General features: G+C 40.9%; 1 protein-coding gene across 6 annotated transcripts in view; it reads left to right on the forward strand.

The window, feature by feature from the left end:
* APP (amyloid beta precursor protein) overlaps positions 1-25,695 on the forward strand; it is a 312,912-nt gene that overhangs the window by 225,398 nt on the left and 61,819 nt on the right. For all 6 annotated transcript variants that reach the window (XM_068970376.1, XM_068970377.1, XM_068970383.1 and 3 more), the window contains 2 exons: positions 15,315-15,443; positions 19,310-19,409. In XM_068970376.1, the coding sequence (XP_068826477.1) occupies positions 15,315-15,443; positions 19,310-19,409 (229 nt within the window). The remainder of the gene's footprint in view (positions 1-15,314; positions 15,444-19,309; positions 19,410-25,695) is intronic.

Genomic DNA, 25,695 nt, shown 5'->3' on the forward strand with positions numbered 1-25,695 from the left:
GCCACCTGGGAAGCCCAAAAGGCTGCATAGTAATTTCTGTTTAAAATAATATTCTGTTCTGATATTCCTGTGTGTGTTGTAGGCTTAGATCTGGAAAAATTTAGGAGCTCCTAACTATTATGGACTGAAGTGTTGTTTCGAAGACGAGAGACAAAAACCAAAGCTTTCTTTGTAATTCTACAATTTTGGGTGTCTTTACAGATAGTCTAAATCTTCTGTTAGAAAATATCCATTTGTATGTATCTGTCTGTCTTTCTGTGTGTCTGTGTGCCAGAAGTGTTTTTTTTTTCTTCTGTGTCCCATGAAATATCTTATCCGTACCAAATTTGAATACTAAATACTGCATTGCAGCCACTTTATCCATACTAAACTTAATTTCATGCTTGTATCTGATGCTTCATACTCAGACTCTTGACATTTAATTGAGAGAAAAAAAAATTGGCAGTTTCTTTAGCACCTGTTCCCTTTTCTTCCTCACTTCTTTTCTTTTTTTTCTTTTGACTGAAGTATAGTTGACTTACATTATATTAATTTCAGGTATAAAAATAATAATGTGTTCTTTATTATTTATAGATAGATTGTATATCATACAAAGTTATTTTAATATCTCTGACTGTATTCACCATGTTGTGCATTACGTCTCTGAGACTGTTCCTTTTATAACTGGAAGTTTCTACCTAGTAATCTCCTTCACCAACTTCACCCATTCTTTCTCTCCTCCTGCTGGGGACCATTAGTTTGTTCTCTGTATCTGTGAGTCTGTTTCTGTTTTGCTGTATTTGTTGATTTCTTTTGTTTTGTTGAATTCCCCATATAAGTGAAAACCACAGCATTTGTCTTTGATTTATTTCACTAAGTGTAAAATGCCCCCTCCCCCACCCAGGTCCATCCTTGTTGTCACAAATGATAAAATTTCAGTCTTTTTTATGGCTGATATTCCTGTGTGTGTGTGTGTGTGTGTGTGTGTGTGTACACCACATGTTCTTTCTCTAGTGTCTGGCACTTAGGTTTCTTCTATATCCTGGCTAATGTAAATAAGACTCCTGCGAACACTGTAGTGCATGTATCTTTCCAAATTAGCCTCCTCATTTCCTTTGTGTAGAGCTTCCCTTGTGACTCAGTTGGTGACGAATTTGCCTGTAATGAAGGAGATGCAGATTCAATCCCTGGGTCAGGGAGACCCCCTGGAGGAGGGCATGGCAATCCACTTCAGTATTCTTGCCTGGAGAATTCTAGGACAGAGGAGCCTGGTGGGCTACAGTCCATGGGATCACAAAGAGCCGGACACGCCTGAGCGACTAACACTTTCACTATTACTTCCTTTGTATAAATATTGAAGGGTCAATCACTGGATCGTATGGTAAATCCATTTTTAATTTTTTTGAGAAATCTGAGCACTGTTTTCCATAATGGCTGTACCAATTCACACTCCCACTAACAGTATACTAGATCAGTTCAGCCAAATGTTAAATTTTGTTGAGATTCCTGAAATGTCTTCATACAATTCTTTAGTGAATTCTTTGTGAGATTACCATTGATGAGCATGGTTTTTTCCTTACATTGAGATTTTGCTCAATGCTATTGTGTACACTTTAACATTAGGGTCATATGTGTTCAATAACAAAGTAGCAATTATTGAAGAAAAAAAGGCGAGCAATTTTTTTTAAAAAAAAGACAGTAATCAGTTAGTGACAGTATGAGGAAGTGCCAACTAAGTCAGTCAATATAACGGATAAAGTGAAAAATCATTTGCTGAGATCTTAATACATGAAGGCATTGAGGGAGATGAGTTTGACATTCCACCTTCAAGTTTTCAGTATTATCAGAATTTTGTAAAGCTGATCAGAATGTACTTAAAAGACTGCTAGCTTGAAAATCATCTTTGGGAAATGTAGCTACCCTGTACTTTATATATTTTTCATTCATTCATCATTCATTTCTTTTTAGTTGAGATTTGTAAAAATTGGTAAGTACAAGGGAACTTGTTAACTCGAGAGCTTTTAAGGACAGACTTCCTATCAGATGGTTGGTAGAAAGACAAATGGGAGAGTTTGCGTTTATTAGACAAAGTGCTATAAACTGCTGTGTGGTTTGCATGCTAGTCTGGAAAAGCCTCTCAGTATTACCTCCTTAACTTGCTTTGAATCTTTACCAAGCTGAATAAAGAGATCTGACTAAAGACCAGTGGGAAGTGTGTGATGAGAGACAGTAGTGTTTTCTGTTTTTAATTGAATTTGAATTAAATTATATAGAAAGGTAAGAAGTGTATAAGCAAGGCATCAGCTTGAACGCTGTCCTGTGCCTGAGTCCATGTTTATCACCCAGATTGCCTCCATGGCACAGCCCCACTTAGTCATGGCTTCTAAGTCAAAACAGCTCTTCATCCAGTGCTGTCAAACAGACAGTACTGGAATATGTCATATTTGCTCTAGCAAAGGTTGCATGTGCTGTGCCATGCTAAGTCTCTTCAGTCGTGTCTGACTCTTTGTCACCCCATGGACTGTGGCCCACCAGGCTCCTCTGTCCATGGGCTTCTCCAGGCAAGAATACTGGAGTGGGTTACCGTGCCCTCTTCCAGGGGATCTTCCCAACCCAGGGATTACACCCATGTCTCTTATGTCTCCTACATTGGCTGGCAGGTTCTTTACCATATCTATTTTTGTTCATTCTTAAAAACCCATTCAGTTCAGTTCAGTCGCTCAGTCGTGTCTGACTCTTTGCAACCCCATAGACTGCAGCACGCCAGGTCCTTCACCAACTCGCAGAGCTTACTCAAACTCATGTCCATTGAGTCAGTGATGCCATCCAACCATCTCATCCTCTGTCGTCCCTTTCTCCTCCTGCCGCCAATACCTCCCAGCATCAGAGTCTTTTCCAATGAGTCAGCTCTTCGCATCAGGTAGCCAAAGTATTGGAGTTTCAGCTTCAACATCAGTCCTTCCAATGAATATTCAGGACTGATTTCCTTTAGGATGGACTGGTTAGATCTCCTTGCAGTCCAAGGGACTCTCAAGAGTCTTCTCCAACACCACAGTTCAAAAGCATCAATTCTTTGGGCTCAGCTTTCTTTGTAGTCCAACTCTTACATCCATACATGACCACTGGAAAAAACATAGCTTTGACTAGACAGACCTTTGTTGGCAGAGTAATGTCTCTGCTTTTTAATGTACTGTCTAGGTTGGTCATAACTTTCCTTCCAAGGAATGTCTTTTAATTTCATGGCTGCAGTAACCATCTGCAGTGATTTTGAAACCCCCAAAAATAAAGTCAGCCACTGTTTCCCCATCTATTTCCCATGAAGTGATGGGACCGGATGCCATGATCTTCGTTTTCTGAATGTTGAGCTTTAAGCCAACTTTTTCACTCTCCTCTTTCACTTTCATCAAGAGGCTCTTTAGTTCTTCTTCACTTTCTGCCATAAGGATGGTGTCATCTGCATATCTGAGGTTAGTGATATTTCTCCTGGCAATCTTGATTCCAGCTTGTGCTTCATCCAGCCCAGCGTTTCTCATGAGGTTTTATTTTAAAACCCATTATGAAGACATAAATATTTCAGTTTTTTAAAGAAATTCATAGTATGTTATTTAATAATCCAGCAGCTACTTAATGTCTGGTCTTACAGTTATCTGCTCTACAGAACAGATGGCAGTAAGAGATCCTTCCCTAGAAACATGCATGTGTGCACACAAAATTACACATGGGTTTCAGGAAGTTCACTCGTTTTAGGAAGCTCCTCCATGGATCAGTTTAAAGGTCCTCAGTTATATTCGGATTTCTGTAAGTGTAGGGGAGCAACATTTACCACCCCAGAATGTGTCTCTTTGGCACGAGGATTAACTTAGGCTGATTATTTTTGAGACTCAAAAGACTCAGGAAGAATCTTTGAGCTTCCTTGTGCCTAAGTGCCTAAAAGAATGTAGACAGAGGACCTGTTTGAGGGAGGGAGTTGTCACCATACGTAACGAAAGTATGAACTGCGTGCGTAGACACAGGAAAGTCTGTTAAAATGCTTCTGTGTCCCATTGTGTCTGCATGGCCCTGCAAACATTTGTTTACCAAGCATTTGATTTCTTTCCCACCCCCTCCCTGTTAATTGCCTTCCTCCCCTTTGAAGTCCCAAACCTCCAGCATCCTCTTGTCTTTAGCTGAGAGTAGTATTTAAGGCAGAGAAGACGTTGGCACCGCACTCCAGTTCTCTTACCTGGAAAATCCCATGGACGGAGGTGCCTCGTAGGCTGCAGTCCATGGGGTTGGGAAGAGTCGGACACGACTGAGCGACTTCACTTTCATGCATTGGAGAAGGAAATGGCAACCCACTCCAGTGTTCTTGCCTGGAGAATCCCAGGGACGAGAGAGCCTGGTGGGCTGTCGTCTACGGGGTCACACAGAGTCAGACACGACTGAAGCGACTCAGCAGCAGCAGCAGTATTTAAGGTGGGGCTTTCTGTCATTTTGGTGTATTACTCAGTTTTCCTGGGTCTCTCCCATGTATACATGTTTTTCAACTTCTGTTTGCTTTTCCTCTTCTTAATCTGTCTCATGTCAATTTAGATCAGCCAGAATAACCTGGAAGCCTAGAAGAAAATTTCTTTCTCCCCAACATCAGCTTTATCTTGAGTTTCCTTATACTGTTTCTAGCAAGTCAGAGCCCTGTGGTTAGATCAAGGGTGGTTAGGTAGTATGAGAAGAGGGTGAAACTGAAAGAAATATACATATGCCTATCTTTGAACATGGTGTGGCCACTTAGAGAAATTGTGAAGTAAAAATGCCAAAATCTAAGTGTGAATATACAAGATTGAAGCATACTGTTGCAACTCTCTCTTAAGAAGTCAAGAGTGTGTCACAGTTGGCACTTGTCAGATGATCAGACCACTTGACAAAGCTTCCCAAGGGTCTGCGGTATTTTAAAACATCTTTTGTTTATGATTTCTTCCTCAACTCTGTGGGCTTTGCCTTCTGGATTGCATTAATAATCCTGTTCATCGTTAAGTGCTTCAATATGTCTCACTGCGTAACTAAATAAGAATTGGAGACCTACAAGTCCAAACAATTTCTGGCCCCTCTTTGCTCGCCGGTCGGCAGATCCAAGCTCTGTATCCAATGCATCTAAGCTGATCCAAAAACCAGGTCCTAAATTTCAGTTCTGTATATTGTCTTCACTAGTGTATAGCTGGGGTCTGTGTAACTAAAGGAAGAACTATTTACTCTCAATACTCTGACAGCAAATATGTGGTAGGTTTTCCCCCACATGAAAGAATTCTGATATCACAACCCCTAGTTCACGTAGATCCCCGTGGGTTAAGGCTTCAAAGCCAGTCATAGATCCCAGATTTTCACCTTGTATTTCTGATGGACTAGCTGTAAATCGGTTGGGGGGACCCTCCTCACATTTGATAATTCACTGGAACAACTCACAGAGCTTTATTTACTCCTAGCAGTTTATTAAAAAGGATAGGACTCGGGAACAGCCATATGGAAGAGACTATAGAGCAAGGTATGTGGGTAAGGGGTATGGAGTCTGCACGCCCTCTCCAGGCATGGTACCCTCCTCACACCCCAACGTGTTCTCCAACCTGGAAGCTCTCTGCATTCCATTGTTAAGGGGTTTTTGGTGGGGAAGATTCCAGTAGATAACCATGAATGATTAAATCATTGACCACTGGTGGTTAAACTCAATCTGCAGCCCCTCTTCCCCTCCCTGGAGGTCAGATAATGTGGCTGAAAGCTACAACCCCTCTAATCACAGGGTTGGTTCCTCCAGCATCCAGTTCCCATCCTCCAAGAGTCACCTCGTTAGCACATGAAACACCCTCCAATAGTCTAATAAGCTCTCCTGTCTGGAATCAAAGACTAAGACCAAATATTAAAACAAAAGATGCTCTGGTCACCAGATTTTACAAAGGCGTTAGGAGCTCTATGTCAGGAACTGGGGGCAGAGACCAAACATGTATTTCTTCTTATGTCACAGTAACTAAAATAAGTTATTTGTGAGAACTAGCGAAATATCCCAGAAAAAAAAAAATTATGAAACTTACCAGATTTGACAAATAGTCCAAACGCCCCTCATTTGTGAATGACAGGATTAAAACCACCTTTATTTTCCATATTTTAGAGTAGAGTATAAACACCTGTCTTTAATTTCCAAGTTTGCCTTCGTATAGCTTGGAACAAGTGGCTTAATTAGGAAGACCTCTTCCGTTCGCAGATTGGGGTTAATTACTCTACTCTTTTTGCGATTAACTTTGTTCTGGCTTTTTGTTCGCTATAATTAGAAGAACAAAGGGATTAATCTAAAGTTGAGATGAGACCGTGAAGTAGAAAGATACTTGGATCCCCAAGTAGAGAAAGATTGTTAGGATAGAATATATAGAGGCTTTGGTACCTTGTCCCTACTCGGAAGTCATCTGCCTTCTTGTGGAGGAGGGAAGGGATGGGAGATGGCTTTGCCTGAGTACTGCTGTGCTCTGTTATGACATGGGAAGCCAAATAGTAATCTGGATATACTGGGAGGGAGTGTACCTAATGCCTCCATATTACCAAAGCTGGAGGAAACACGGAATGGAGCCTGTCATGAGAATTTACCCCATTTCTCCTGTTGCTTGTACAAGACTTCTATGTTCAACCTGACATAGAATTGTCATTTACCTTCTTATACCATGTTAAACTGCAAAAAGCATTTGTGTGCTCTTCTGAAGAAAGGAATAGGCGTGAATTTTGCGGCAGACTTAAAAATTTAGTTCAGCTGAAAGCACAGCAGGTAAAGAATCTGCCTGCAATGCAGGAGACACAGGTTCCTAATTCAGGAGGATCCCCCTGGAGGAGGGCATGGCAACCCTCCCCAGTATTCTTGTCTGGAGAATCCCATGGACAGAGGAGCCTGGCCGGCTACAGTCCATGGGGTCGAAAACAGTCAGGCACGACTGAGCACAGGGCAAAGACAGACAGACCTAGCTTTAAAGATGAACACAGCTGTAATCCAAAGGTTCTAGTGGAAGCTGCCCAAGTGTTTTTTTGTTCTTCCGGTTTTTCTTGCAACAGTGAGAATGCATGTGAAATGCTGAGGGAGGTCTACCACGGCAAAATAAATTCAACCGAGACCATCTCAAGCTGAAAGAGGTTTAACTCTCGTAAAGGTGTTTTTTAAATCTGCAGACAGAGATTTTATACATTTTACATCAATGTGCTCAAGATAGCCCAAAGTCCAAGATGTAGAACTCTGGAAATAATGGCCCTGAACCTCCTTGTGAAAACAGGAGAGAACTGCTTTTTCTTGATAGGTGATTAACTTCCCCAGTCACAGTCTTGAAAACCACTAGGGTGCAATTTAATGCTCCAGGAAAGGATTTTCTGAATAAGTCCCTTGTGACCTGGAAAGGTTAGGGAGCTTCCCCATAGAGTGACTCATTTATTTCCTTTTTCTTGGCAGGATTATGCTTGGGGCTTTTAAAGGCTCTTGACAGATCATTCCCTCCCATCAGGAGATGGTTTCAGGCACAAGTGTCTGTTATGATAAGAGGCCAGAGCTCTACATCAGACATAATGCTACGAAGAGGCACAGTGGGGCTGAATGGTCATGTTTCAGTGTACCTCCCATATGAATTGTGGAATCGAAAGCTACCCACTCAGACGTGATTGGCATTAAGGGTGTATGATTGGTTCAAAATTCATGGATACCAAATTTATAAAATTGCATAAAAGAACCAAGTTTAAAAGTCAATACATGTGAGAAGTGGATATATTAATTTTTTAAATTACCTATTATAGGAAAGGGCTTCCCTGGTGACTTAGTGGTAAAGAATCCACCTGCCAAGGCAGAATATGCATGTTTATTCCCTGTGTCAGGAAGATCCCTTGAAGAAAGAAATGGCAAACCACTCCAGTATTCTTGCCTGGGAAATCCCTTGGACAGAGGAGCCTGGCAGGCTGCAGTCCATGGGGTCACAAGTCAGACACGACTAAGCGATTAAATAACAACGATTATAGGGGGAAAGGCTGTGAAATTTCTTACAAAATTCCATACATCAGGCTGACATCAAAACCCACACCACAAGAAGACAACCAGTAACATCTTTTGAAATCAAGGAAATGAATCTTGTTGATACTAGTTTGAATATGCTATAGTCTATGAAATATTTTCTGAGAAGAGTTCCCCTGCTGAAACAGCTCCCTGAAGGACCCCAACATACAGGGAAGATAGATTGATATGTACCATGAAAATTTGGAATGCATCTCTTCTTGGTTGAGAGATACTGTGAAGGATATATTTTGCTGCTGAAACTACTTATGCAGTTATATTTAGCTCTCGGTTATTCATTAATTTAATTAGCATTTTTTGACAGCCAAATTGTGCCAGGAACAAGAGCTAGCGATATGTTACTCTGTTGTTCCAAGAGAGGGAGATGGTTAATGTTCCAAAATGTAAATCTTCTATTTTCAGATTAAGTATAATCCATTTTAGTAAGGCCTACTCTTAATCCTTCAGTCGTGTCCAACTGTTTGGAACCCCGTAGACTATAGCCTTCCATGGGCAGAGGAGCATGGCAGGCTACAGTCCATAGGGTTGCAAAGAGTCAGATGCGACTGAGCATACGCGCACACACTCTTAATCTGTGAAGAAATTTCTTCTTGAAATGATTTGCTGTTAATTCAGTGTGATTGTGAAGTGAATGTAATGCATATTGAAAAGGGCCGCATCTGATGCAAATAGATACTTTGTAATTATGGACTAAACACTCTTGCAGAGACAATAGTGACAATAAAAAAGGATTGGATATAATTAGTCCCCCGGGGCAGATCTTTTCCTTTTATTATCTCTGTTCTTCGCTATAAATTTTAATAAAAAGATTAGCCATTCAATGGCAATATAACCGGATTGCAGTATTAATACATAGAACATCTGTATTGTAAACTGAGAGAAATTTGCAGGAAAAAAAAGTTATTATAGAAGATGTAAAGAGAATGAATGAAATTATATGCATAGAGGTTAAAAACATGCTTCTTAATCTCTGCTTACTGTCAATATCCTTGTGATGAGCCACTGAATCCTTAAGCTAGGTTTTCTAAACATTTGAATAATCCTGTCTTAAATATAAGGATTATGACAATAGAAATAGTTACTTTAATAGAATATATTTCTATACAGATATCAGACATTTTTCCTATCATTTCTGTGTGAATGTTTCTGCACTTTTAATTAAAATTTTAAATTATTCACCTTTGTCCCACGGTGATGACATAAAAATCCCTAAACAATGGAAGGTTCCTGTTATACTACTACTCTGCCTAAAAGTTGTAAAGACTGTTACTCCTGTACTTAAATGAAACATGCATGAATCATATATCAGAAGCAGAAATCTTTTTCTTTTCTTTGTTTTAACTAAAGCAAATGAAAATATAAAGGTACAGGGGAATGCTGTTTTTCTTTCTTACCTAAAATAGCATTTGTTTTTGAAGTGTCAACATAACTGCCATTTTATTTAGGATGCTTCATCTGCCTACTCCGACGTAATGACTAATCTGATTTTTATATTTTTCATTTCTTAACATGGTCTTTAGAAATATGTTTCCAAACAGAATCTTGTAATTCATTTAATGAGGGACCTCAGAGTGTCTTTCTGAAAATCATCCTGAATTCTCCTGTCCTGAGGTATAGGCAGTGGGAGGGAAAGGCTGGTGTTTGTATAGATGCCACACGATGTGTATCTGAGCTCGCATAAACAGTGATGAGGTCACGGCGTGCTCTGGGCTCTAGAGTACAAAGCTTTGTTGTATACTCCAGGAGCTTTGTTCCTGGGCAGAGAGAGGCCTGGACTGTCATGAGAGCCCGGTGTGCTACTGTTTCATTGTCAAGCTCTAGGGATTTGGCGTGGGGTAAGTTAGGAATATATTTCTGAATGTATTTCTGAAGCATATAAAGAAATGTCAGTATCAAATGAGATAAGCAATTTTAAACGTGTGAACACATTCACTATTTAATTATCCATTTTAGTAGAAGATAAGGATGGATTTAAAATTAGAATCTGTGAGTGTCACAAAAGCCTAACTTCTCATTAATGCCTTTAATCTTGTTCCAGTAATACTAAACAGATTGACAGAGGACCTTTCTATCTTGCTATTTCTCCTCCCTGCATGGAGGCATTAGCTAAAGCACAGCAGAATGCCAAAAACCAAGGATGGCATTTCTGAGCTTGAATAAATCTGGATGATTTTCAACACAATTAAAAGGGCAGATATTAGTGTGTCCCAAAAGAATATTATCTGCGCTTATAAGAACTGGAAATCTCTTCATTTCTAATTATTCAGCAACCTCTTTTGGTTTTCATCTCTGTAGGTTACTTTGTAGAATGGTCCTTTGCATGGTCCATTTTAGAGTTTCCTTGAAAGGCAGGATCATGTAGTGATCAGGAGATTGGACCGTAGAGCCAGAGTTGGTCTACCTGTTCTTGGCTCTATTCCTGACTAGTTCTGGGACTAAATGTAACCAGCGTCATAGCCTATTACCTCCCTTGTGCCTTGTTAGTTTCATCAATGAAATGGGTTGACCAGCTGTACCTCTGTCATATGGTTGATAGGAAGATTGTAGATTACTGTGCATGAAGTCCTTGAAACACTGTCTTATTCATATAAGCAGTCAATAAATGTTGAACTGCCATTGCTTAGACAAGAGAAATAAGGGGAGGCAAGACTGTAGAAAAAATGTTTACACTACTGTGGACGCAGCGTTATGCTGAGTAACTAACACACAACATTTTGTTTTTTTTGACTGTTCAACAAGGTCCCACTATTATAAAATAACTTTATAAAAATAATATGTAAATATATTTGCAGTGTTGATACAATGTTGTCTCCTGACAATGGAATAATGGGTGGTTTTAAGTTTCTTCGTGCTCTTTTACATACCCCCATTATCTTCAGAGAGGTATATAATTTTATTTATTTTTAATTTTGAGATATTAAAAACATATACACTATAAAGAATAGTATGAAAATATGTTTTTAAAATATAGATTATGTATCCATAACCCAAATATAAATTATTATCATATTGGTACATTTGTATCAGTTCTTCTTTTCACCATTAAAATGATTCTTTAATATAATTTTTATATTATATCAGAGTATTGTTGACTGGGGACTTCCCTGGTGGCTCAGTGGTAAAGAATCCCCCTGCCACGACTGAAGCAACTTAGCAGCAGCAGCAGCAGCAGCCAGTGCAAGACACACAGGTTCAGTCCCTGAGTCGGGAAGATCCCCTGGAGAAGGGAATGGCAACCCACTCTAGTATTCTTGCCTGGGATAGTCCATGGATGGAGAAGCCTGCCGGGCTAAGTCCAGGGAGTCACAAAAGAATTGGACACAACTGAGTGACTAAAGCATCAATAATTGTTGATTTACAGTGTTGTGTTAGTTTCAGTAACAAACAGCATTTTCATCCCCATGTATGCCTATGAAAGATCGTTATCTCCATGGCACAGATGAGGAAACTGAGGCTTAGGTAGTTTGAGACTCATGTTTATTTTAAATTGATGTTAATGTTAATAACCACAGGTGGGAGTCTGTGCTGTTTGTGGGGACAGGGGAAAAAGTGGGCGGTTGGGGGAGAGACTCAAATGTCAGTTATTAGAATTTAGCTTCAAGCATCAAGGCCAGTTTGGAGCCGTTACATCCTGGCGCCCATGCTTGGGGGTGACAGTCCAGAGGACCGCATGCCTTGTAGAAACATTTCTAGGTGACTGACTACCAAAAAAGAAAGCAGAAAAGAGAGTTACGATGAAAAACAATCCTTATGGTCACTTGAAGCATTTTTTTCTTATGTGAGCTCTTAAAGAAAAAAGGTTCTATTTTTTTCAAAACAACAAAGCCTTTTCAAGAATTAAAGATTGAAACTGAGCAACTGAGAAACCATATTCAGCCAAGTAGTTGCACCAGTAAGAGGCTGGGAGGTCTTGGATGACTGCAGTTATGTGCAATCCTGTCTGTCTCCAACCTTGGAAGTATGATTGCAGTAGAACCAAAGGAGTTTCTTGGGCCTTGGTGCTGAATAAAGAAGCAAGTGTGAAGGGTGTGCAATATCCTGTTTGCTCAATCCTGCATATAAAATATCCATCATGTTCAACAGTATTCAGCTTTTGATTTCTGACCCAAAAGTTACCTTTTCCAAATGAGTTTGTATAAACCTGGGCTTCCCTGGTGGCTCAGATGGTAAAGAATCCACCTGTAATACAGGAAACCTAGGTTCAATCCCTGGGTCGAGAAGATCCCCTGGAGAAGGGTATGGCTACTCACTCCAGTATTCTTACCTGAAGAACTCCATGGACAGAGGAGCCTGGTGGGCTAAGGTCCCTGGAGTCACAGAGTCAGACACAACCGACCGAGCAACTTTGACTTTGTATAAACCTATCTCCTTTCACATGTATATTATCAGTGGAGTTTGTCAACTGTTATTTCTTTTACTGCTTTTCTCCTTTTAAAAAGATTTAAAAGATCATTTTCTAATTTGTCGGGTAAACCAGATTTCACAGTAGCAAAGAGAATTATAATGATGGGCTGCCAAACACTATATTTCAAGCTGTGATGTCTGCCTTTTTTGGAGATTGTGGAGAAGCACATTGCTTCCAGGATAAAAGGAAGAAAGAAGGCAGATGAGCCCAGGTTTACTTTCTTTTTGTTGTGTTTATTTATTTGTTTTCCTAAGTGTAGGAGTGTTGCCTGTGGAAGGCATGAAAGTGAAAGTGACTCAGTCGTGTCTGACTCTTTGGGACCCCATGGACTGTCCATGGACTTCTCCAGGCCAGAATACTGGAGTGGGTAGCCTTTTAGCCTTTCCCTTCTCCAGGGGATCTTCCCAACCCAGGGATCAAACCCAGACCTCCTGCATTGCAGGGAGATTCTTTACCAGCTGAGCCACAGGGGAAGCCCAAGAATCCTGGAGTAGGTAGTCTATCCCTTCTCCAGCAGATTTTCCCAACCCAGGAATCGAATCGGCATCTCCTGCCTTGCAGGCAAATTCTTTACCAGCTGAGCTATCAAGGAAGGCCTGGAAGCCAATTCAGAGCAGCCTCTCTGAGTCAAGCACTCTGTATCATGTGTGATTCTTAACACAGAAAGACCAAATCTGGCCCTTGAGAGGCTCACAGTTGAAGAGGGCAGTCAGAAACACATAACTCTCCTCTGTTCTTGGAATTCCCCAGGTAAGAATCCTGGAGTGGGTAGCCATTTCCTTCTCCAGGGGATCTTCCTGACCTAGGGATTGAACCAGGTCTCCTGCATTGCAGGCAGATTCTTTACTGTCTGAGCCATCAGGGAAGCCCATATTATTTAATAGGTTGTATTAAATGCAATAATGAGGGTTTGCAAAGCATTTCCTGGGAGCACAGGGAAAGGTACCTACCACTATTACCTGGGATGTCAGGGAAGTGGCCCCAAAGTTAAGCAACCGGAGACAGGGAGGCACATTCCGTAAAGTATTGGGAAACACACACACACCATCTCTGCAAATAAATTCTGTACCTTCCAACTGATTTTCAAGGCACCATAGATTAATAATAACTAGATAGACCCAAATGGCCAAAATTATATTTCTGACATGGACTTCCACAGGTAATTTTTGTTTGTTTTAATGAAGAGGAAGCATGTATCTTTGGAAATTGTTTTTAAAACTCACATAGTATAATGCATGTATCAGTAGAATTGTAAAGACATATAAAGTAGACCTTGTCCTTTTTTAAAAAACAAAAATAAGGATGAATGCTTTCAAGCAAGACTGGAATAAAAATGGAATGGAACCAATTAGAAAAAAAAAAGAAGCACTTTAGAAGAAACTTAATTGTTGCTAAAAGAATTAGAATCTGATCTCATGGAAAGATTTTAATTAAACTCCAGAGTAAAATAAAACATTGGCCTTTCTCCTAGGAAAATATGATGTCTCTTAGAATTTATCAGCTATTCCTTGGCCTGCGAATTAGTGGTGATTGTCTGTTATTTTTCTCATTTTGATTATTACATGTTACTGATGGTAGGATTATTTGTGCAACAGTAACTGCTGAGACAACCACTCAGTTCAGTTCAGTTGTTCAGTCGTGTCTGACTCTTTGCTACCTCATGGACTGCAGCACACCAGGCCTCCCTGTCCATCACCAACTCTCGGAGTTTACTCAAACTCATGTCCACTGAGTCAGTGCTGCGATCCAGCCATCTCATCCTCTGTCATCCCCTTCTCCTCCTGCCCTCAATCTTTCCCAGCATCAGAGTATTTTCAAATGAGTCAGTTCTTTGCATCAGGTGGCCAAAGTATTAGTTTCAGCTTCAGCATCAGTCCTTCCAATGAATATTCAGGACTGATTTCCTCTAGGATGGACTAGTTGAATCTCCTTGCAGTCCAAGGGACTCTCAAGAGTCTTCTCCAACACCACAAATCAAAGCATCAATTCTTCAGCTATCAGCTTTTTTTATAGTCCAACTCTCTCATCCATTTCCAGTAGTCATGTATGGATGTGAGACTTGGATATGAGACAATCATTAAGACTGTACAAATAGAAATGTAGTCTCAAGTGCCCCTATATATTTGGGTGGGAAAATGGGAAGGACCTCAGTTAAATCTGACAGATCCAGAATCAACTCTCTGTGCTTCTCTGGTGGCTCAGGGGTTAAAAATCCACCTGCCGATGAAAGGGACACCGGTTTGATCCCTGATCCCCGAAGAGCCCACATGCCTCCAAGCAGCTAAGCCCAAGGGCCACAGTTAATGAGCCTGTGCTGTCAAGCTCGGGAGTCACAACTGCTGCTGAAACCCACGTGCCCAAAAGCTTGGGCTTGACCACAAGAGAAGCCACAGCTATAAGAAGCTTGCTCACTGCACCTAGAGAATAGCCTGAGCAGCAACAAAGACCTACCATGGCCAAAATTTTTTTTAAAATCAACTCTCCTTCAATAACAGAAGGTGCTGTTTTAAAAGGAATTGTTAACAAGGATAACCATCATCAAGTTTTTTAAAAATCCACTCTCCTTCAGTAACAGAAGGCACTATTTTAAAAGGAATTGTTAACAAGGACAGCCATTATCCTATGTGTCAAATGCTAAGTGCTCTTATAGAAATGAAAAGTGGCCAATTGAATAAGGAATTACCTAGGAAGAAGGAAGTGGAGAATTCTTTGAAAAGAATTGCCAAAAAAAGAGGGGAAAAAAATGACTCACAGTGCTTTCACATCAGGGTATAAATTAGTGGACCCTCTGACACCAAAGTGTTTAGAAAAAGCAATATTTTGGATGAATCTGAACATTTCTTTTTTTTTCTTTTTCATTTTTTCTTCCTACAGCCTCGTCATGTGTTCAACATGCTAAAGAAGTATGTCCGTGCCGAACAGAAAGACAGACAGCACACCCTAAAGCATTTTGAACATGTTCGCATGGTGGATCCAAAGAAAGCTGCTCAAATCCGATCCCAGGTAAGCACAGAGTCTGGTAGTCATGCCATTTGAACAATTCAGTGTCCTTGCTCTTTGAATTGAATCTTTAGCTATTCCCAGAGTAGCCATGGGGGTTGGACCTCTATAGCAAGAGTCCTTTAATACCTGGGAGATTCTAAAGGATTGTCCTAGGATAGCACATGATCTGGCACTTTCTGAGTTATAAAAATTTTGGTTTCACAGACAGCTAGTCAATCTGATCACACGGACCACAGCCTTGTCTAACTCAGTGAAACTAAGCCATTCCGTGTGGGGCCACCCAAGACGGGCGGGTCATAGTGGAGAGGTCTGACAGAATGTGGTCCACTGGAGAAGGGAATGGCAAACCTCTTCAGTATTCTTGCCTTGAGAACCCCATGAACAGTGTGAAAAGGCAAAATGATAGGATACTGAAAGAGGAACTCCCCAGTAGATGCCCAGTATGCTACTGGAGATCAGTGGAGAAATAACTCCAGAAAGAATGAAGGGATGGAGCCAAAGCAAAAACAATACCCAGCTGTGGATGTGACTGGTGATAGAAGCAAGGTCCGATGCTGTAAAGAGCAATACTGCATAGGAACCTGCAATGCTAGGTCCCTGAATCAAGGCAAATTGGAAGTGGTCAAACAGGAGATGGCAAGAGTGAACATCGACATTCTAGGAATCAGCGAACTAAAATGGACTGGAATGGGTGAATTTAACTCAGATGACCATTATATCTACTACTGCGGGCAGGAATCCCTCAGATGAAATGGAGTAGCCATTATGGTCAACAAAAGTCTGAAATGCAGTACTTGGATGCAATCTCAAAAACGACAGAATGATCTCTATTCGTTTCCAAGGCAAACCATTCAATATCACAGTTATCCAAGTCTATGCCCCAATCAGTAACGCTGAAGAAGCTGAAGCTGAACAGTTCTATGAAGACCTGCAAGACCTTCTAGGACTAACACCCCCAAAAGATGTCCTTTTCATTATAGGGGAGTGGAACGCAAAAGTAGGAAGTCAAGAAACACCTGGAGTAACAGGCAAATTTGGCCTTGGAATGCGGAATGAAGCAGGGCAAAGACTAATAGAGTTTTGCCAAGAAAATGCACTGGTCATAGCAAACACCCTCTTTCAACAACACAAGAGAAGACTCTACACATGGACATCACCAGATGGCCAACACGGAAATCAGATTGATTATAGTCTTTGCAGCCAAAGACGGAGAAGCTCTATACAGTCAGCAAAAACAAGACCAGGAGCTGACTGTGGCTGAGATCATGAACTCCTTACTTAAATTGAAGAAAGTAGGGAAAACCACTAGACCATTCAGGTATGACCCAAATCAAATCCCTTATGATTATACAGTGGAAATGAGAAATAGATTTAAGGGACTAGATCTGATAGATAGAGTGCCTGATGAACTATGAACAGAGGTTCGTGACATTGTACAGGAGACAGGGATCTAGACCATCCTCATGGAAAAGAAATGCAAAAAAGCAAAATGGCTGTCTGGGGAGGCCTTACTATGAAAGGAAGAGAAGTGAAAAGCAAAGAGAAAAGGAAAGATATAAGCATCTGAATACAGAGTTCCAAAAAATAGCAAGGAGAGATAAGAAAGCCTTCCTCAGTGATCAGTGCAAAAAAATAAAGGAAAACAACAGAATGGGCAAGACTAGAGATCTCTTCAAGAAAATTAGAGATACCAAGGGAACATTTCATGCAAAGATGGGCTCGATAAAGGATAGAAATGGTATGGACCTAACAAAAGCAGAAGATATTAAGAAGAGGTGGCAAGAATACACAGAAGAATTAAGAAGAGGTGGCAAGAATACACAGAAGAACTGTACAAAAAAGGTCTTCATGACCCAGATAATCACAATGGTATGATCACTCACTTGGAGCCAGACATCCTGGAATGTGAAGTCAAGTGGGCCTTACAAAGCATCACTACGAACAAAGCTCATGGAGGTGATGGGATTCCAGTGGAGCTATTTCAAATCCTGAAAAATGATGCTGTGAAAGTGCTACACTCAATATGCCAGCAAATTTGGAAAACTCAGCAGTGGCCACAGGACTGGAAAAGGTCAGTTTTCGTTCCAATCCCAAAGAAAGGCAATGCCAAAGAATGCTCAAACTACTGCACAGTTGCACTCATCTCACACACTAGTAAAGTAATGCTCAAAATTCTCCAAGCCAGACTTCAGCAATATATGAGCCGTGAACTTCAAGATGTTCAAGCTGGATTTAGAAAAGGCAGAGGAACCAGAGATCAAATTGCCAACATCCGCTGGATCATGTTGGCCAAGAGAGTTCCAGAAAAACATCCATTTCTGCTTTATTGACTATGCCAAAGCCTTTGACTGTGTGGATCACAATAAACTGTGGAAAATTCTGAGAGAGATAGGAACACCAGACCACCTGACCTGCCTCTTGAGAAACCTATATGCAGGTCAGGAAGCAACAGTTAGAACTTGACATGGAACAACAGACTGGTTCCAAAAAGGAAAAGCAGTATGTCAAGGCTGTATATTGTCACCCTGCTTATTTAACTTCTATGCAGAGTACATCATGAGAAACACTGGGCTGAAAGAAGCACAAGCTGGAATCAAGATTGGTGAGAGAAATATCAATAACCTCAGATATGCAGATCATTCCACCCTTATGGCAGAAGTGAAGAGGAACTAAAAAGCCTCTTGATGAAAGTGAAAGAGGAGAGTGAAAAAGTTGGCTTAAAGCTCAACATTCAGAAAAGGAAGATCATGGCATCCGGTCCCATCACTTCATGGGAAATAGATGGGGAAACAGTGAAAACAATGTCAGACTTTATTTGGCAAGGTGGCTCCAAAATCACTGTGAATGGTAATTGCAGCCATGAAATTAAAAGACGCTTACTCCTTGGAAGGAAAGTTATGACCAACCTAGATAGCATATTCAAAAGCAGAGACATTCCTTTGCCAACAAAGGTCCATCTAGTCAAGGCTATGGTTTTTCCAGTAGTCTTGTATGGATGTGAGAGTTGGACTGTGAAGAAAAGGGGACAACAGAGGATGAGATGGCTGAATGGCATCACCGACTCGATGGACATTAGTTTGGGTGAACTCCGGGAGTTGGTGATGGACAGGGAAGCCTGGCGTGCTGCAGTTCATGGGGTCACAAAGAGTCAGACACAACTGAGCAACTGAACTGTACTGAGTTATAAAAATAACAGAGTATAAAAATCTTGAGTGTCTACTGTTACTGATGATTAAGGAACCATTTCAAACTCTAATGACTAAAACAACAAAAACGTAAGTTGTATAAGCCAAAACCACTAAAATATGGTCCAGCTAATTAGAGAAGATCATCACAAGCTCCATTTCTATAATGAAGCTTGGAAATAATATGAGACTAAATGTAGCTTGGTAGCGGTAAGTTTCATACTCTGCCATTTGCAAAGCTTGACAACTGGAATCTATCTGCAGAAATCTAAATTTTTAAATTTCCTTAAACAGAAGAGTTTTTCAAGTATCTATCATGAAATATCCATGTGATCCCATCTGTTGGAAAATTTGAAAGACATATATTTAGGTCATCAGAGGTTATTTAGGAATCTCCATATTAGGAATCATAGTTGGGCAGAAATGGTCTTTTCAACTGGCTTTATATTTGATGATTATAAACATTTAATATAATGAGAATTTTAAAACAACTCCAAAGATGGAGAACTAAAAATAAGAGAACAAGAAAAATAAAGGTGCCCTTTCCAGTTCAGAGTTCCAGCAGCATTTTGTTAGTTTTATTTGGGAAGTTTGTATCTGTCTGTGGTGCCTGGCAAGGAAAAGCACTGCCCCTTCCTCCGGAGGTGGTTTACCTGCCACTGTCTGCCTCCTTTGCTGCAGGTTATGACGCACCTTCGAGTAATTTATGAACGCATGAACCAGTCTCTCTCCCTGCTCTACAATGTTCCCGCCGTGGCCGAGGAAATTCAGGATGAAGTTGGTGAGTGAGCTGTTGTTCTGATGCTGCACGTATAAACATATTTTCCTCGTGCAGGAGAAAATCAGGGAACTGAGTTAGTCTGCCTCAGAAATCACCAGTGCTTTAACAGGTTGAAGGAAAAAGAGCAGATTCCCTTTGATGATGAAATCCTTGGGGAGTATAAATAGCTCTCATTTCAGCAATTGCTTCAGGTCTTAACTTCCTGCTTACAACAGTGGGGAAATGTAACTTGCCTTTTGGTCCATTTGTGTGATAATGAGCCACTTGTTACTGGATTGTACTTGTCCACAGTTGTCTGATTTCGTCTTGTAAGTTTCACCTTATGGTGCGTTGGTACTTTACAATTTAAGAGAAACAACCATTTCTTCATCTCTTAATTCTTTATTATCATACTTTTTGAGTGGCATGATAGTTTTTCAGAAGAAGGGACTCAAATCTACAGTTTTAGGAACCTGCCTATGCCACGCAAACTCTAGGGAACCCAGAAAGACCATAAAACTGTGACTTTTGACTTTGAGGTGATTGTTGTCTGCAGTGATACATCTTTCTTTGTTGCCCGCTCCACCCCACTCCCCTACATAGTCACGATTGTTCTCTGAATCAGATTGTTTTTTAAACTTAATCAACTGTGTGCCCACTATCACTCATTAAACTTTTATTTAAATAATCACACACTCATAAGAAGTTAGAAAAGTAATACAGAGAAGTCCAGGGTCGACTTCCTCATAGTAACATCTTATATAATGCCATATATTTGCAAAACCAGGAAACTGATCTTGTGTGCCCACTGTCTCCTGTGACCCTAATGATATCTTTAATATTTTGTATGAGTAAGTTTTCCCTTTTCTATTTTTCTTGGAAAGGGAGTAATGTATCACACAATGTAATTCTCCACAAACCCCCAAAATGCCTGTATTTAACTTTATCTCACAAAAGTACTTGGATGCAGTTGCGCCCGTGCATGTTTCAGCATAAAACAGATGTGTAAATCTGGGTGCCTTGGGGCATGAACTGTTTGTAAATAAGCAATATGTGTGTGGTGTATCTCTCTCCATAATGAGTCCTGCGCTTTGTTAATTGGGTTGGAAATAGATGCTTAATTAGGTTTGAAATGGATGCAGGTTGTCTGAAATCAGGCCACCCAGGATATGCTGTAGATGGTGTACAGGTTGCAGGAATTCCTGCTTTGAAATGCCCAAAGCGCAGCTCGATTTTTCCATCTCATGCCAGTGCTATTCTGCTCTTCTTTTTTTCTAACTTGGCAATGCCTCGCAAGTGTAGTTTGTATTTCGGTCAGGTATTTGGCACTTAATCAAGTGGTAATGGTCTGTTCAGTATTGTGTGTTAACGTACGAAATCGTTTCTTTAAGAACTGAATATTCTGTTAGATACCTTTGTAAGGTAGACATTTGTAAGGAAGCTTTAAAATACTGTTTATTAAATAACTATAAGAAAGTCCTCTAGTAAGTTGTAGAAGGGACAAAATCAAAGAAATCATCACATTCTTAATGAATCGAAGCTCCCATCTTCTAGGTGAATGTATTTTTGCCTTTTGGCCATCTTAACAAGCTTATTTTCATAAGTGACTTAGAGCTGTTGCCAGTAATACAGCAGTGGAAGAGTAAGCCATTGCACGGGCCTAGAGTATTTCACTCTCACCCAGTAATTGGTTGACTCTTTCTAATTAAATTATCAGATGCTTTTATTGCGCAAACTACTGAAAGCAGTGACCACTAATGAGACACAGTTCCCCAGAACAGATGGCAATTCAGCTGTCTTGAGTGTTGCAAAATGCCCAAGAATCAGGCCACACACAAAACTTCACATCTCAGTGACAGGGAGAATATTCAGAGGGCTAGAATCAAGGAATCATTTTTCTTTAAAATTAAAAAAGCTATTAAGTTGGATTAAGAGCATATCATTTAAAAAATAGTTATGCTAAGTGAAAGAAGCTAGTCACAAATGACCACATATTGTATAATTCCATAGATATAAAATATGCAGAATTGGGAAATTTATAGAGAGAAATCATATTGGTGTCTGGCAAGGGCTTGGAAGGTGGGGGTAATGAGAATACAATTAATGAATATGTTGTTGAGTCGCTAAGTCGTACCTGACGGTTTTTGACCCTATGAACTGCAGCACGCCAAGCTTCCCAAACTCATTATCTCCCTGAGTTTGCTCAAACTTGTGTCCATCAAGTCAGTGATGCCATCCAGCCATCTCATCCTCTGTCATCCCCTTCTCCTCCTGCCCTCAGTCTTTCCCAGCATCAGGTTCTTCTCCAGTGAGTCAGGTCTTCACATCAGGTGGCCACAGCATTGGCGCTTCAGCTTCACCATCAGTCCTTCCAATGAATATTCAGAGCTGATTTCCTTAGGATTGACTGGTTTGATCTCCTTGCTGTCCAAGGGACTCTCAAGAGTCAGATAATGAAATCTTTCTAAAATTAGACAGTAATAATGACTGCACAACTCTGTGAATACACTAATACCCATAAATATTATACATTTAAAAGAGTAAATTTTTTGGTATGTGAATTATATTTCAGTTAAGCTGTTACTTAATAAAAATTAGTCACCCCTTGCTGCTAAGTCGCTTCAGTCATGTCCGACTCTGTGCGACCCCATAGACGGCAGCCCACCAGGCTCCCCTGTCCCTGGGATTCTCCAGGCAAGAACACTGGAGTGGGTTGCCATTTCCTTCTCCAATGCATGAAAGTGAAAAGTGAAAGTAAAGTCATGTCCGACTCTGAGCGACCCCACGGACTGCAGCCCACCAGGCTTCTCCGCCCGTGGGGTTTTCCAGGCAAGAGTACTGGAGTGGGGTGCCATTGCCTTCTCCGAGTCACCCCTTAACTTAGCACAAAAAAGTTTTGTCATTCAAAGTACACTGAACAGTGAATCCTGAAAGATAATCATTTTCAAAATCTGTCTTGCCTCCATTTTTAAATGGCTGTTTCCTATGGGAGCAGAAGCTTGCATTAATGAATTCCATTAAATAGGTCTGTGTACCATTTGAGGTTCTAGCACCAAAGCCAAAGAAGAGAGTTCTACTGTGAGCTCAGCTGTCTCATAGAAGCATTCTTCGTCTGAAGGAACGTTGTGAAATAACTTCCTTCTAAAGTAGGAGTATGGATAAAACAGGGCTTCCCAGGTGGGACAGGGGTAAAGAATCCCCCTGCCAATGTAGGGGACTGAAGAGACACAGATTCAGTCCCTGGGTGAGGAAGATCCCCTGAAGGACGAAATGGCAACCCACTCCAGTATTCTTGCCTGGGAAATTCCACGGACAGAGGAGCGAGGCGGGCTACAGTCTGTGGGTTCACGAAGAGGCTACAGTCTGTGGGTTCACGAAGAGGCAAACTTAGTGACTCAACAACAACAAATGAATGAAAAAAGACGGCCCATGGGTGCTAATTGTTTAAGCTGAGCGGGAGTTCTTTGTAGTAGTCTCTTTTGTATATGTTTGAAATTTTCCACAATAGAAGTTGTTGATTTGTCGCTTACTTTCTAAATAGAATCTTCACAATTTTCTCCCAGTTTATATCTTGTATATTTCATTGTTTCTGCTTAAAAGCTTCATCGTTTAGTCTGATGTACATGCACGTGCATTTTCTCCATAATCAAATTTTAGATTTGGAGTCAGTTCAGTGTAAATAAGGATACTAAAATTCCCAGCTACTGGTCAAAGGAGAAGATCCCAAAGAACCTACAAATGCATGCTTTTTGTATAAAAGTTTGTGCTTATAAACACAGGCAGTTAGGATATGTTTAATACTGTAAAACAGCTGGAGAGAAATACAGTAGTTTTGTCACATGAGGGTTAATAGTTGCTCTGGAGATGAAAGGTTTTCAACAGCCCTAAGAAACTGCCAGTATCTTTAGTGATGTAGGTTTACCTGCTCTGGGTGATTTACGTTCCCATGAGGATAGAATTCTCTAGCACGAATGAGATTGAGGAAGAAGCTAGCCACCCCAAAGAGAAAAGGGCAGAAGTGAGAACTGGCATCAGATTTGTGGCATCAAAAAGTCAGTAAAGTGAGACTGACTAGAGTCTAGAATTCACCATGCCAGTGAGTTCCAGCGCTGCTCATTTTCAGCCACTGCACTTTCCTGAGAACCGCATTATGCTATTCTGCTGTTAACTCCTATAAATCCTATATTCATAAACCTAACAACAGCCTGTCTGCTGCGTCCCAGTGACATATTCCAGACTCAATACAGGCAGACCTCGTTTTCTTGTGCTTCGCAGATACTGCGTTCTTTACAGTGTGAAGGCTTGTGGCAACCTGGTCTCAAGTGAATCTATCAACACCATTTTCCAACTGCGTTTTCTCCCTCCATGTCTCTGTGTCACATTTTGGTCATTATTGTGATATTTCATTCTTTCTCATTATTATTATATTTGTGATGGTGATCTATGATCAGTGATCTTTGATGTTGTTCAGTTGCTAGGTCATGTCCAACTCTTTGCATTCTTATGGACCGTAGCCAGCCGGAATCCTCTCCCCATGGCATTCTCCAAGGCAAGAATACTGGAGTGAGCTGCCATTTCCTCCTCCAGGGGATCTTTCTGACCCAGGGGTCAAACCCATGTCTCCAACAATGGCAGGCAAATTCATTACCGCTTGGAGTTTGCTCAGAGCATGTCTGTTGAGTCAGTGATGCTATCCAACCATCTCATCCTCTGCCGCCCTCTCCTCCTTTTGCCTTCAATCTTTCCCAGCATCACAGCTTTTTTCCAGTGAGTCAGCTCTTTGCATCAGGTGGCCAAAGTATTAGAGTTTCATTTTTAGCATCAGTGCCTCCAGTGAATAATTAGGGTTGATTTACTCTATGAAATCATATTTCAGATATTGTTATTATATCTGTGATGGTGATTCAATAATCAGTCATCCTTGATGTTACTATTGCAAAAATATTGTGACTTGCTAAAGGCTCAGATGACAGTTAGCATTCTGTAGCAATAAAGTATTCTTCAATTAAGGTATGTTCGTTGTTTCTTTGATATAATGCTATTTGCACTTCATAGACTGCAGGATAAGTGTAATCATAACTTTTATTTGCACTGGAAAACCAAAAAATTAACAGGACTCACTTTGTTGTGCCAATTGCTTTACTGCAGTTTTCTGGAACAAGCCTGCAGTATCTCTGAGGTATGCCTATATTTCACCCATTTCTCAAACTCCAAACTATGTGTTTAAAGAAATCATTGGGTCCCTCTTGAAATTCACTCATTTTACCGTCTCAGTTATGGGTTCTCCCAGTTGTCCTAAACCATATCCATGGTGCGTGCCTTTCCTCCACCCATGATTGCTGATCAATCTGAAATCTATGTATTCTACCTCCTGTATTCATGAGGACTGCTTTCTCTGTAAACCCATGTGGTTAGCTCAGATCCTCATCCTCACCTGAGTTTCACTGATCATCCTGCCTCTTGTCTTTCCATGGCTCCCTCCTACCCAGACTCTTCCTCTTCAGAGCCGAGTTCCTGCCAAAATGAAAAGACAGCCTGCACATGGTTCTTCTTGCTTGAAAAGCAGCATCCTTCCATGCTCAGCTGAAATGTCCACACTCCCATAAACTCTTGACTAATTTGCATAGGAAGCCAGGTGGAAGAGCTGGTGTTTGAGTGACAGCTGTATGGCAAACTGATGACTATGTCTTACCGATGATGTTGCTGGCCTGAGTTCTTTATGAAAGTCCACCCTTGCTGAGGTTCAGGGTCATCACATGTAGATGTGGCAGGTGGTTTAGAGTGTGACTGACCTTCATTCATTCATATTGCTGTGTCAGATGGTAAAGAATCTGCCTGCAATGCAGGAGACCCAGGTTCCATCCCTGAATCAGGAAGATACCCTGGAAGAGGAGGGGATGGCAACCCACTCCAGTGTTCTTGCCTAGAGAATTCCATGGGCAGAGGAGTCTGGCAGGCTGTAGTCCCCGAGGTCACATGACTAGCACTTTCACTTTCCACAGGAAGCAGAGCTTTCTTGTAATTCACACAGAAGTACCACATGTGCCAGTGACGGTGCTGCTGAATTCAGTGTCTGCACCCCCAACTTACGATTGAAGAAACTGAACCTCAAGAGAGAGGTCACTGACTTGCCCTTAACCGATGGTTAAAGTGAGGAAAGTGGCATGGGAGCCAGGGTCTGCATGAGTCGGAGATTTATTCTGTCTCTGCTACCCACTTTTCTATTCTGAATTCAGTAGAATTCTCTTCTAGATCCTCAGTGTCTAGAGCGCCAGATATCCACCTCGAGTAGCATACTCTGTTTTGT

Source organism: Capricornis sumatraensis, chromosome 1 (genome assembly GCF_032405125.1).
Source record: "Capricornis sumatraensis isolate serow.1 chromosome 1, serow.2, whole genome shotgun sequence".
Classification (NCBI taxonomy): Eukaryota; Metazoa; Chordata; class Mammalia; order Artiodactyla; family Bovidae; genus Capricornis; species Capricornis sumatraensis.